Below are 15,345 nucleotides of genomic sequence, written 5' to 3' on the forward strand. Positions count from 1 at the left end.
ATTGTAATTCCCTACTATGAAAATAAAGAGCTCTGATCCATTTTCTGTGCTCATAAAACAACACTTAATGGGAGGTACTTTATAGTGCTTATGTTTCTGTCAGAAAAAGGTACCAAGTTATTAACCCATATTTGAATCTTTGTTCTTATTAATAATAGTAATACATATCTCAGTTACACAAATCTAAATATAACACAGTTCATTTTCTTAAAGAGCTTAAAGATGATTAAGATAACCTTTCTGTGATAAAAATTATTTCCTGTTTATAATTTCACTAGTAATTTTGTTAAAAACTATGTATTTTCTTAAACTTTTTTAAGCCAACAGAACTTTATGCCCTGCAAAAATCTTAATGAGATAATGTGTATAAAATTCCAATCGCAGTTCCTGGCACTTGGGGTTTGCTAAAGTTTAATTTGAAGTAAATGATCAATAAATGTTTATTGAATTGTATTATTTAAAATTTCTATCATATAATTAGGTCCTAATTGTTAATGATTAAATTCTCATATGATTTATGGTAGATATATATTCCAATTTTTTTTTTACTAGAAAGACAGTCCAATGCAATAATTATTTGGATGCCTACCATATATTTAGCATAGTGGTGAATAAAATATACTCATTCTGCAACTTCATGGAGCTTCATATTGTAGAAAGAATGTGAAGTTGACTTACTAACTTTTTTCAGATTCTGGAATAGGGGAAGCATGAATAATATGATTTGATAGATACATTTTTCAACCTAAATGTTAATATGAATACATTTGTCTTAGCCATATGACAGGCATATTTGTACATCAAAATATATTCCCATAAGATTTTTGGGAGATGCTCTCCTCATAATGACTCCAAAAATAATAAAAAAATCAGTGAATACATTCTATTCATCTAAATAACAAGTGAAATTATTCAGATAATTCCAATGTGTGTTGCTCCCAATGGTTAAATATTTCCTTGAATTTTAAAACAAACTAAATAAAACCTCAGTTCAATTATGACTGAATGGTTTCATAAAAACTTACATTTTGACAGTTCCTCAGAAAGCCAACAGTTCATAATTAATGAACATTCAGCCAAAGACCAACCTTCTGAATGACTGGATCAGTGAAAACTTAGGAAGAAGAAAAATCGCTTTGGCCTATTTATTGAAGCCTAAGAGCTGCTGTCTTTTAGAATGAAAGTGAGTTCTGGAGCCATACCTAAGAAATTGGCTCTACATGTTAACATCTGAGAGTCCTTTTTACAATAAGAATTCATGCTGGCCATTTTATGCTATATTTAAAATAAGAGAAATTGTCAAAAGCTTCATTTACCTTGATCGTTAGTGACCTCTTTTAAACATTCGTAAGATTGAACTCTCAGGCATGTGAAGACTAAGATACCAAGCGCTTAATATAAATGGCTCTGGCATTCATTTTCGAGCTGCATCTACAGAGCTTCTAACTGACAGAAACCTTCCTCTTATCTGAGATTGAGTCCCTTAGTTCATTTACTTAAAGGCTAGTGTTAATAAGATCAAGGTCACAGGAGGAGCTTGATGGAAAGAAACTTTGAAGTCAGACAGACCTAGATTCAAATTTCAGTTCTGGTCCTTACTAGCTGAATGATCTCATAAGTTTTACCTTGCCTTCCCAAGGCTCAGTTTCTTCACCTTTAAAATGAGAGAGTAGCACCTATCTTTCTGTATTTGGGGGTAGAATAGTTAGAGGACCCTCCAGTTACTATTTATGCATTTAGTTCAAAGCCTGACACATAATATGCTCTCAATAAATATTAATTGTGGTCTTAATTTTTTTTATCAGAAACTCATTATATACATTGTGTATTCCATGAATTATTAGTCAGCAATAATCAAATATCAGCAAAAGCACTGTTCTGGAAATGTATAAAAGTGTGTACACAGGTTTATATTTTGGGACCCACCATAAATTTCAGATGTTCCAACAAGAATTCTTTATCCTTTTCTATGACAATTATCATCATTTCTAATACTATCCCATGGATAGAATAATCTATGAGGATAATTATGTAAAATCACAGTTTTGGCTGATATATGCTCAATAAATTGTGTTTGATGCATGAATAAATGGATGATTGAATGAATGAACTATTTAAAACTATGGAACACTCAGAAACAAAGCTTGAGGCAAGCGATTAAAGATTCATTTCCCATAGTTACCAAACAGTCACAGGGATATAGAATACAGCATAGGGAATATAGTCAATATTAATGTAATGGCTGTGTGTAGTGCCTGATGTATGCAAGAGTAATTGGGGAGATCGCTTCATAAATTATATAAATGCCTAGCTATTATACTGTATATCTGAAACTAATATAAAATAATAATTTAAAAATTTTTTAAAGAAATAAACTCCAAGGAATACAAACACAATGCTACAGTATGTCACCAACATGCAAGAGAGCAAGAGAATAAGAAAGGAATACAGAACTAGAAAAACAATCAGAAAACAATGAATCAAATGGCAACAACTACATAGCCATCACTAATTACTTTAAATGTAAATGGATTAAATACTCTAATTAAAAGAGAAATAGATAGAAGAGGTGGTCCATGACTCCTTAAATAACCAACATTTTTAATAGATTGTAATCAACTAAAAAAAAAAAGATTCATTTCTTTGTTGACATTGACTTGATCTATAACTTTGAGAAATTGCTCAATTCCTCTAATTCTCAATTTCTTTCTTTCTCAAACATAAGAGTTTGATATATAGTGCCCGTGGTTCCTCTCCAGTTCTGGAGGGCTGAAGGAAACTTGACTTAGGAGGCAATTTGTTGATACTAACAGAAGAGGTGTTGGAGCATAAGTCCCTTGAGCTCTTAGATCCCATCTTCCTGTTCTATCTTCTTAATCTAACAGACTTTTGAAAAATTTTCCAAATGGATATTATTTGACCAACTGAAGAACAAATAACGCATTAGGAAAATCCACAATAAAAATGAACATTTATTTGAACAATATTTAAGAAAATTGCTCCAGTCAGTTTTCCAGAGAAGAAGATTTAGAGATGGGTCTTTGGGACTGGAAGAATCCTGAAGAGTAAGCAGGTTTGTTGGTAATCTGTGGCTTTCTATGAAGATGGTTGTCCAGTAGCTCCTGGTATATTTTTCACTTATTCATTCATTCATTCATTCATTCATCCATTCAACAAATGCTTATTGAATGATTACTATTTGCATGGCCACATGCCAGGGTAAGATTATAAAGATGAATCTGACATACTTTGTCCTTAAAGAATTTACTCTTTAGTAGGGGTGGTAAGGCATACGTATAAATGTTTTAAATGTTCTAAATGGCATGAAAGAAAGTTAAATGAGATTTGAAAGCACGGAAGACAATTTCAGTAAGTCAGTTGTCAGTGAAGGGAGGGAAACCAAAGAAATTTTGGAAGAGATGGCATTTAGCTTGAGTTTAAATAGCTGTAGATTGGACAGAAGAGAATTCCTGGGTGCAGAGATAATGTGAACAAAGACTCAAAGGAGCAGGAAATGGAATGCAGTTTGACTATACAGTTGGCTTTATGAAAGCGAGTAATGGAAATAACACTAAAAAGGATAACATCAGGTTCAGAGGACCTTGAATGCCAAAGTAAGGGGTTTGGTCTTTATTTTCTAGACAAAAAAAAAAAAAAAGCCATTGAAGGTTTTGGAGAAGGGAGATAGAAGAAAACTGTGTTTCACCATGGTGATTCCTGAAAAAGAGATATGTGTGGTGGTTGTAAAATGAATTTTAATGGCCAGGTGCCTAAATAAAGCTGCTAAACTTTCTTTTCCAGGCTGCTGATGTGCTACTGCAGCATGGAGCTAATGTCAATGTTCAGGATGCAGTTTTTTTTACCCCATTGCACATTGCAGCGTACTATGGGCATGAACAGGTAAGTGTGAAAGATTTCCAGTGGTTGGGGGACCACTTAAGTGTTCCAGGCTTTTGTTGAACTGTCCTGCTTCAAAGAAAAAGGATATTTAAAATACCCTTTGAATTATTTTTTGCCATATTTTTATCAGCTCCACCTTTCAGGAGCTTGTAGATCCATAAAACATTGCAGTTGCAAAGTTATTTATTTTGATTGGCTATTTTAGTACATATGGAAGGCAATAGAGCATGTTTGCTAGGCCACAGGAATTGGTCAGCCCGAGTCTGAAAAATTCCTAGATATATGAACATGTGATCTTCAGTTTCTTCATCTATAGAATGGGGAAATATTAATAGTACTTACCTCATTGGGTTGCTGTTGTGATGAAATATTAATTTAAAGTGTTTGGCTAGTGCTTAATAAATGTCATTGTGTTGGTGCTAATGACAACAACAATAAAACAAATCACAAAGGCTTTTTCAACAATTCATCTTTCGGAAACTGGGTTTCTCTTCTTTTCTACTGTCATAGTATTTAGTAAGCTGAAAAATGTCTCCCAAAATATGTTTATGTTCTAATTTCCAGAACCTGTGCACTTTACCTTAAAAAGGACTTTGCAGATGTGGTCAAGTTAAGACCTTGAGATAGGAAGATTATCCTGGATTATCTTAATGGACTCGTTATAATCACAAGAGTTTTTATAATAGGAAGCAGGAAATCAGAGTGAGTAATAGGAGATGGGACAGTGAAAGCAAGAGGTTAAAGTGATATAAGAAGGGACCACAAGCTAAGGAATCCCGGCAGGTGTAGAAGCTGAAAAAGCAAGGAAATGAAAGCCTCCAGAAGGTGTACAAACTGCTAACATCTTGATTTTAGACTTCTTACCTCTGCAACTATAAGAGATTACATCTGTTCTTTTAATCCAATAAATTTGTGGTAATTTGCTACAGTGGCAATGGGAAACTAATACACGGAATAACCTAAATTAAATAAAAAACAATCACTAAATGTGCTTTAAATATATAAAATGTATAATTTACTTTAAATATATAATTATATAACAGGTAAATATTTATGTGATTTGATATTCTATAATAAAGTAATAATATGTATAGAATGCTTTAAATTTTACAATGATTTGATTTAATAAATAATTTTATTATTTATTAATGTCCCTAAACCTCACTCACTTGATAAATATTAAATCAAGTACTTTGATTTAATAAATAATTTCATTTGACCTTCATAACAACCTTATGAACTTAAGATGTGAGTTCATACTACACAGTTCAGGCACTGTGTTAAGAACTTTATATAGTTTTTTTTTTAATTGCCACAATCCTGAAATTAGCTGTCATTTTCCCCTCTTATGAATGATACACATGGAGTTCACTCAGGTCAGGTAGCATACTAGAATCATGCAGCTAATAATAGAAAATCTGGACTATATATTCAGGTCTGTCTGATCCCCAAACCCAGGCCCATTCTGCTGTACCTAAGAGCTTCTTCTTATCCCTCTTCTATCTCTCTTCTTTTATTACCAAATCATAAAGTCCAGGCAGTTTGCCTGAGTGGTAGAGCTAGAATTCAAGGACAGATGCTCTAACGCCAAAGTGTATTGATTTTCAACCTTAACATATCAAAAGACAAAATTTTTATATACTGCTTTCAAATACTGCCCTTTAGCTATACTCAAGAAACTAAATAAACCAAATAGCACAGAAAGATGAACATAATTGGAAAACCAAAATGTAACTGTTCTCTTGACATCCTAGTTTCATTCTTTCTCATTTTATATCTCTAGATCTCTTGTCGTACTCAGTTATGGAGTAGGGTTATACCTTTTTACCTTCATAGAGGTCATGCCATTGTACTGCCTGAAGATCCCAAGTTAAAAATCAAACTTACTTATGTCTCTGTGCTGTTCTAGTCATTGTACCTTTATTTATTTATTTATTTATTTTTTTTGTAGCCGTCATATGCTCGGACACTCAGACCTGTGAAGTATGACCTGTAACTAGGGAAGATTGCTCATTTCATTGATGTGCCGCTCAGAATGCACTGGAGTGCGTTGGAGAGCTGGGCACTGAAAATGCTTATAAAAGTACAGGGTCCAAAAACCCAAGCAATAAAAATGATTCCATACTTTTCTGACTTCAGGAATAGACAGGATATACACAATGCATGTTATCTGTAGAGTCTTTCCCTTTGGTGAATAACCTCATCACCCAGCAGAAACATAAAGAGCTTCTATGCATGTTTGGTGGAGGGCTAAATTATTCCCTGAATATATAGTCACAGTCTTATAAAATTATGCTAAAATGTGGATGGCTCTTTTATGATAAGGGACCCACTTTCTGCATGTGAAGACAGCACATAAGTAATTTATGGATGCTATTGTCATTTGCTAAAATATGCTGATGAGAGAATGGTACATTCAATATATAAATGTGCCTAATGTGTATGTTCCTTGCCATTTGTTTATTTACTTATTTTTAAGTGGAAGAGTAGATTTTTTTTGTACCAAGAGCAACATTTTCTAGGTATATAATAATACTGTTTAATAGACAATCGATTTCTAAGATAATTTAAAACTGTCCATTATAAAGTCACATAATCAGAATTTATGGAGTTCATGTAAGTGGAAATATGTGCTTAGGAGTGCAAGGTTCTTGAGACTAAACTTCTACTGTTCTGATTTCTCTTGAATTAAATATTGGTCTACCGACTAGCCAACAAAAGGATAAAATATACATGTACCACCTTGGTGCTATGACTTCTGCCAATATTAATTGAGTAATAGATACTTTTCTAAGTGCTTTGTATGTAATAACTTATTTAATCCTCATAACAGCTCTATGAGGCTGAGCTATAATTATTTCTCTTAACAATGAAGAAGCTGAAGTTTCAAAAGTTCAAATAATTTATTTACGATGACATAGCTAATAAGTAGAAGTCTGATTTTAGAACCTTTGTTGCTTGCCTAACTATACTCAATAGGAAGTTTCCCCACATCCCGTCCAGCTAATTTTTTCTTTGCCTAGAATTTTTATTAAATACATACCATATTATTGAGAGGTATCCCCCCAAACATGTTAATTTGATGCCACATAGAAAGCCAAAATAGTTTTGGAGCTTGAATTCACTTTTATGCTGCTGATACTTCAGTGGTCAGGACAATTGAGGGATCCTCCCATAACTGTAATTTTAATGACAAAGATACATACTAACTTACCTCTTGGGATCATTATGATAACTTCTGAAAATCCCAGAGGAGGCAAGTGAGGTTTAGGGACATTATTTGGAAGGTTCCTAAATGAATATGTAAATAATTTGAAGGAATACCATAATTACCTGAAATAACTCCTGCAATGCTCCTAAATTGTTTAATACTTCACCTCTCTTTGTCCCTTTGAATGTGAGTCTCAGCTAATTGGATCTCAGCTAGTATAGCTATCTCTCATTTACAAAAACAAAACAAAACAAAACAAAAAAACAAACCTCCAGAAAAGAATGCAAACTTCCAGTAGCAAGATGACCATCAGTAACCTATGAATGGAGCAGTTGTGAAAATCAAAAAATCAAGTAAGCACTGCTGGCACTAGGCAGAAGAAGACTCTGGAAAAGATTGTTCAGACTTTGGTAAGGATTATTGATGTTCAATGAAGACCTAACCTTTAAATTGCCATAGTTTTGAACTTCTCGTTAGGTGATATAATAATAAATCCCTTATTATATAGGCCAATTATGATTTTTTGTTATTTTTAGGTAAAAATAACTTAAGGCCTTAATGATATTTCTTTTTCCATGTTGCTGAAAGCTTTGTATTGTTTGACTTTTGATACCAATTCCAAATGAATGGATCTTTTAGGTAACCCGCCTCCTTTTGAAATTTGGTGCTGATGTAAATGTAAGTGGTGAAGTTGGAGATAGGCCTCTCCACCTAGCATCGGCAAAAGGATTCTTTAATATTGCAAAACTCTTGATGGAAGAAGGCAGCAAAGCGGATGGTAAGATTACATATTTAGATGACCTTACTATCTTTTAATTTATATGTACTTTTTACTTGTACTTTCCTTATTTACTAGAGAATAATCTTGAAGATAACTAATCCTGTACTCATGTACTAATTTGTTCTACAAGTCATAATTTATTATCTTTAGTGTATTAATTAAACCTATGTGTTTACATAGTTTAGCTCAACTTTAGCTTTTCTTTACATAGTTTAGCTCAACTCTTAATATATTAGGTGCTGCAGTAAAAAGTATGGGATTTTCCTAAAGAAATTATTCCTATTTGTTGTTATTCACTAATCTTTTTTTTTAAATTGAGATAAAGTTTACATACAGCAGAATTCTCAAATTTTAAATAAATATTGACTTAAATGACTATTTACTTATGCATACACCCACGTAAAAAAACACCCAAATTAAGATATAGAACATTTTCATCTGGAAGGTTGAAAAATTTCATCTGTAATGTTGAACTCTGGAAATTTCCCTTGTGCACCCTTCTCAGTAAATAGCTTTCACCACCAAAAGAAATCACTATTCTGACTTCTATTGCCATAGGTTAGTTATATCTGTTCTAGTGGTTCATGTAATTTTGTGACGGCATTCTTTTGATCAACACAATGATTTTGACTTTTATCCATGTTGTTGCATGAATCATAGTTTGCTATTTCTTATTACTGAATATTATATGAATATTCCACAATTTATTTATCCATTCTCCTCCTAATGGACATTTGAATGTTTCCAGTGTTTGGCTTTTATGAATATAGCATCCAGAAACATTCTTATTCAATTCTTTTTGTGGACATATATATTCATGTATATATATGTAAGTGGAATTGCTGGATCAAAGGGTATGCACATGTTTAACTTTTCAGGAATTTTCAGACAGTTTTACAAAGCATTTATATTTTTTCACACTCCCACAGCAATATATGAGAGTTTCATTTGTTCCTCATACCCTCCCAATATTTGATATTCCTATTCTTTTTAATGGAAATAGAGTTAGAGTATGATAGGGTTGCGGGCGGGGCGGGGGAAGCTTTAGAATACATAGAACACAGTTTAGGTGAAGTTAATAGAATAAAATTTCCTGCAGCATTTTATTTTTTTTAAATTATAAAATGAATTTTAGAAAATTGATTAAAAGTAGATTATTGAAAAAAAATTCTTTCTCTTTTTCTCTTTCCCACAAACTTTTTTTGACACAAATTCACTTAGAGTTATATCTTGTCATTAAATTCTCTCAGGCATATCCAACATTCTTTCACTGACCCCAAGAGACCTAATTAAAAGCCCAGCTATAAGAGCTGCTGGCCTTTGCGGCAGAAATGATGCACATTTCCAAAAGGACAAGGTTGTCAAAGCTCTAGGACTGCCAGTTCCTTGGTCCCAAATTGAGATTGTTATTCAGTTAATAAAGCTAATCAATGTTTTGATTTACTCATAAGAAAAATACAAAGGCTCCCAGACATGATTATGACAAGAAGTTAAGGCATTTTCCAGTTTCTGTGTCAGAAATAGGTCCATTTTATTTTGTAAACTTTGAGAAACATAGTTTGTGTCATTTTGTAAGAGACGATATGCAGTAACACAGGCATTTCTCTTATCATTATCATAAACAACCCATATTGTCAGGACACAAGTAATGCTGTTTCCTGGACCTTATTTAAGTAATCCCTTTGATTCTGTTAGTTTAGAATAGGCAGAGGTACACCTCTGTGAATCACTGAACACATAATTGTGTTTTTGAAACTGCCTCACTCTTCCAAGGGGTCAGGAACTGTTCACTTTTTTCCTTTTATTATCGATGTCACCCTCAGCTTTTTATTCCTCTTCACAACTCCAAAGCTCAGTGGTGTCAAAATGAGTGTCATTTATGATCAGCATGTCTCCAGGATCAAAAGACGCTTCTACAAAAGGCATTGAAATGTGTACTGCACCTGTATTCCCCCTACATACCAGTATCGTACGATATAATTTTTAACATTTTCTTTCTGACTGACACAAGCACTACACATACCTCCTACCCAATCATTTAAAAAAATCAAGAGTGTGACTCAGATTGTCAAGTTTTCTTTTTTAATTTTATTCTCATACGGACTTGATATCTAAGTCCCTTTTGCATTTCAACCAATTGTAAAGAATAAAATCTCTTGTGCTGAAGGACACTGCATAGGGTTTATTATCAACTAGTTCACTTATTCTAAAATGTAGCTAGGCCTCCAGATGATTTATTTTAGATCTGGACCTTGCCTGTGGTAAATGAGCACAGGAGGAAGAGTAAATGGATGACCCCAAAAGGAGCACAATTTGAAATCTGGCATTTATAGTATGTTTCCATGGAAACAGAATGTCACAAATGAAAATAAATCAGGTTAAAAAATTAGCCAAAATGTAATTCTGAAAGCAACCTCTTCAGTTCAGCATGTTTGGGAGACTGACCTATTCAGTCATGTGTGTTTTAAGTCTCTAGTCTTCTTCCTTATACCTCTTAGGGCAATGAAAAAGGAGAAATGTAATGCTCATTGAATGAGATTGCAAAGGTCAAAATATTGCTAGACTCCATAAGAAAAAAATGGTGATACAGTCCTCACAATATTTAAAATTCAGAATTTTAAAATTTGTTGTCATCTGAATGTTAAATGTTAATAGTTGAATGCCATAATGCTTTTAACACAGAACTGGATTTTATAGAAAGTCACACAAATTTCTAGAGTATGGTCAGTAAGAGGAAGTATTTTATTTTTAAAAATATATCTTGTCAGAATCACAAACTTGGGAGTTGCTTTAGAGAGCTAATGGGATATGCTGACATTTCTGGGTTAATATGGATTTTTTTATTTTATCATTAAGATCAATAAACAGATATAAGCAAGTAGTAACATCCATTTTCCCACCCATTGATCCAATCTTTCTTTCAAAAGATGTTACTTACATATAATTTTTGTCTTTTTAAATTGATCCAAGACAAAGCTAAGTAAATTAAAATGACTGAAGCATAAATATAGCTGTATATACGTAAACTCTGTGTCTGATCCAGATTTCTCCTGGCTTGACCCTTTGTTTGGCATTTATATCTTCTTTGATGAAAAGAAAATCTAGGCCACTGTAGGTAATTCACCAAGTAGATAATCTACTTTGAGGATTATTGATTTAACTAGAGAAGAATAGTGTTGGGTGGAGCCAGCGATGGCCAAAGGCAAATTATGAATTAATGGAAGATTGTGCTGAACTCTGCCTTACAATGTCCCCTCTGCACCTCAAGAACTCTTAATTGACCTCAGATGCCCTGGACTCCCTACTGTTTTCAGGCATCGACTCACAGTATTGACTTTTCTGGCTTCCAACAGAATGTGAACAAAGAAAAAGTGTCATAAAAAGGAATATAATCAAGACAACCAGGAACATTTTTCTGAAGGACGGGTGTCCTTTGAGTCACTCATTAATAGAAAAGATTCAAAGATTTATTTTTCAATAACAGCCTTGGGAGGAGGAGTTCAGTGAATGTGTTAAAGATTTTTCTTTGGCTTAAGATCGAGCAGAAAAAATAAAATAAGAATCGTTACCTACAAATGTAGCAGCTACAAGGCCTAAATCAGTGTTCATTAAATGTTAAATGATGATTTTAGTAACAATAGTAATAAACTACTTGCACATTTTTGAATTAAATATTACCTTTGCTTTCTTCTCTCCCTTCCTATTCTCCATGATTACAATTTTTTTTCCTTCTGTTCTTTTGGTTTTTTTATATATATAAATGAGGATTAATGGGATTTGTTAAGGGCTGTTATTTTCTATTTTGAATAAAGCACTCTATACTGTTGGACAGAGTAATCCAGTAATTAAAAAAAGGCTATAGGCCAGTTGACCTAGTTACTTTAGTTTTAAAAATTGTGCTAAAGCAGACTCAGAATTTAGTAGTGTGGTTTTCAGTGGTTCTTACTTTACATCTGTAATTCTTGACTATTCAACTAGCTGGTAAGTGATTCAAAAGTATAGATTCTATGTATTTATAGCTTATTGGTCTTAGCACTTAGCAAATTTCTAGGAGAGAAATCAGTAAAATGGGGAAGTAGACTTTTTTATTGTGTCTAATATGTGACAGGCATCATGTTAGAAGCTTTCCAGTTATGTTCTTCTTTAATCCTTTCAACCCTGCAACAATAGTGCTATTTCATTGTTACTAATAAGAATCAATACCTTCAGCACCTAGCACAGTGCCTGGTGCTCAGTGATCATTTAGTATTTGTTGGGGAATGGCTATATATCAGCCAGGTGTTCTCATTTGCAAGCATCGGAAACTAATTCTTGTTAATTAAAGCATAAAAGGAATATATTAAAGGATATCAGGCAGAATACAGAATCTTCCCCAAGACAGAGTTGGAAAGCCAGGTTTGGAATCCTCACAGTGAAGAACAATGTTTAAAAAAATCACACTCCAAAACTAGTCCCTGTTAGGCACACACACTAACACTTGTGATTCTGGCACCAACAATGCAGGGCACTGAGTCTATGGCTAGAATTACTATTACTGGAAATTGGTTGGAGCTATTCCACCACTGCTACATTGCCCAGATAGATTGGGCTCTGCTTTTTTGTGTTATCAGCTCCAATGTCAGAGCCTGACATAATGTGTTGATTGGAAATGCCTATAGATAAGTGTCCAAACCAGGGCACTGTTGAGAGTGAAAGGGTCACTATTAAACATTAAGCTAGGATAACAGGCCTAAACCGGGACATATGGTCAGCCTCTGCTAATCCTGTTCCCTAGCTGCAAAGGAGATTTGGAAACCATATTTCCAGCTTCTGTGAGAGAGCATGGTCTTGGCCTCTAGGTAGTACTTTCAGTATAGAGAATTCCCTAAATGTCAGAAGAGGTCATGAGGCTGGGTCGGCCAAAGAGAAGGACGGATGCTCACTACTAAGTGAACAGCTGAGTATTAAATAACTGTCTAAGGTAACACAACCGATAAGGTTTGCCTCACTCTAAAGCTCTTTTTTTGTTTGTTTGTTTCTTTGTTCTTTTAATTATACCATGTTTTTGTTCTGTAGTATGACAATTCTCATTTAGGAGTATATCAGAACCGCTTACACAGTGTTGTAAACAGAGTGCTGGTCCCCACCCTAACTTATTGAACCAAAATCTCTGGGAATGGTGCTCTGGCCAGGATCTATAATTTTTCACGTCTTCCAGAGGAAAAAAAATCAATTTTAAAGAGTATGTGTGGAATTAAAGCCACGAGTACCTTTTAGGTGCTTATTAGTTTCCTGAACTATTCCATTGTGTAAGGTAGATTTGATTAGATGCATTCCATAGAATTTATGGGAGCTTAGAAGAAAGCCTGTTTAATGTGATAAGAGGCAATAGAATATAATTATAACTTTTTAAATTGGTTGCACTTAATTTCCTTTATTATTATCATTAATTGGCAGTTTCCAGGAGTTTATAAGGCACTTAGAAAAGTCCCTAGCACTACACATGAGAAGGCTAAGAAACAGAGGATTCCGGATAACATACCTTGTCCCTTCTTGTTGACGACAGTGAACGCTCAGGACAATGAAGATCACGTTCCACTCCATTTCTGTTCTCGCTTTGGACACCATGACATAGTGAAGTACCTGCTCCAGAGTGAATTGGAAGTCCAGCCTCATGTTGTTAATATCTACGGAGACACCCCTTTGCACTTGTGAGTATTATGTATAGTTCTCTAGGTCCTCTAGGTATATGGCATGTACCTTTTTGCTATTATCAAAATATTTTCTTTAACTCTAGGGCATGCTACAATGGCAAATTCGAAGTCGTCAAGGAAATCATTCAAATATCAGGAATAGAAAGTCTGACTAAGGAAAACATCTTCAGCGAAACAGCTTTTCACAGGTAAAAGAATATTTAAGTACAATAACCGCTAAACTTAGCTGGCGCCCTGTGGCTCCTGCAGTTGTGTACATAAAGCAAGAACAAATAGTGGCAGATGTTAAAATCAGAGAGCAAGAGCAGAGGGTGGGCAGAGGACAAGGAGCACAAGCTAGATGCACAGAAGAAAAGGTAGAGGCAGATGCTGCAGTTAGTACAACAGATGGGGCCAGAGCCAGATGCTGCATTCCTGGCAACAGTCACAAAGACAGGGACTGATGTTGCCAAGGCAACAGGCATATCAACATCTGTAAGCATATTGCTTATATTCCACTTCACTCTGCAGAAAGCTGCCAAAAGGGGCAGTGCCCGTAATCCTCCTCCTACAAGAATCTCATTACCAGAATTCATCAGCATCCAATGTGACATTTTTTTTCCTTAGCACTTAAACCTATGTGCAAATGTATCTACCTATCTAAGACATCCATCTGTCAGCCTATAAAAGCTTAGTAAGGGTGGCCACTAAGATACCTAAGAAGGCACTAGCTCCTTTCTAGGAATTGATGAGAGTCCTTTACAGTGTAGTTTTTACTCTAGAATAGCACACTGAAGGAACAACTAGTTTTGGAAAAGTTGCAACAAAAAATGAAGGACAGAAAAAGAGGAAGGAAGGAAAGGAGAGAAAGAGGGAGGGAGACAGGAAGGGAGAAGGTTGCTAATAACTCAAAGTTATAAGGCCCTAAAATGTCCAAATGGAAGGCAAATTTTTATAAACTTTAAAACCCTCATTTTTAATGAGCTACTCTTTTGCTATAAAAATAAAAACATAGTAATTTGAATTTAGTAAACCTTGAGTATAAGATCATTTACCTACAAATTAGATTTCTTGGCTAATTTGCAACCTCTAAAAATGTATTTGGAACCAATATGTTATTCACATAGTATTTCTGTAACACCGATAAATAATAAAAATGAGGACACTCTTTTTCATACTGAATTAAAATTAAGCTTGTGCTCTGCATGAGGCATCAACCTTTCAAATTTCACTTGGATTTTCAGATTTTTCTTATCAACCAAGATTTCAGCAAAAAAGGAAGCAAAGAAAACTACCATTTATGGAGCAGTGACTACCAGATTATTTGCATCCATTATCTTATTTAATCTTCATAAATATTTTATAAAGTTGGATTTATTATCCTTCTTTTACAGATGAGAAAATTAAGGCTCAGAGAAGCTAAGTAGCTTGATTCCTATGGCTAGAAAATCATGTAGTAAATGTCTGCCTAATTCCAAATCCTGTGCTTTTTATATATCTTTACGTTCTAGTAACAAAATTATTTGTCTGTTTTCTATATATACTCTGTAACAGAAAAGATGCAAGAACTCTTCAGATCATGCCTTTAGTCAGAATGGGTCAGTGGAATTTGTCACTGAAGGGGACAATTGGCAAAACTGATATGTATGGTTGCTGGTGTCCTCTTTTCCCATAGGTCATGCTTATTAAGGCTGACACCTCAGGCTTGTTTTCAAATAATTTTGCTACTGTGTACACATAAATTGGAACCAACTATAATCGGAAGGTGATTGTCACCTCCA

The 15,345-nt window shown here is 34.1% G+C and overlaps 1 protein-coding gene across 1 annotated transcript in view; it reads left to right on the forward strand.

Annotated features, from left to right (window-relative positions):
* Positions 1-15,345, forward strand: part of TNNI3K (TNNI3 interacting kinase) — a 258,487-nt gene that overhangs the window by 69,910 nt on the left and 173,232 nt on the right. Inside the window, exons 6-9 of the mRNA XM_039838597.1 lie at positions 3,802-3,900; positions 7,751-7,889; positions 13,438-13,582; positions 13,669-13,773. Of these exons, the coding sequence (XP_039694531.1) occupies positions 3,802-3,900; positions 7,751-7,889; positions 13,438-13,582; positions 13,669-13,773 (488 nt within the window). The remainder of the gene's footprint in view (positions 1-3,801; positions 3,901-7,750; positions 7,890-13,437; positions 13,583-13,668; positions 13,774-15,345) is intronic.

This window comes from Pteropus medius, unplaced genomic scaffold, assembly GCF_902729225.1.
Source record: "Pteropus medius unplaced genomic scaffold, Ma_sr-lr_union100, whole genome shotgun sequence".
Taxonomy (NCBI): domain Eukaryota; kingdom Metazoa; phylum Chordata; class Mammalia; order Chiroptera; family Pteropodidae; genus Pteropus; species Pteropus medius.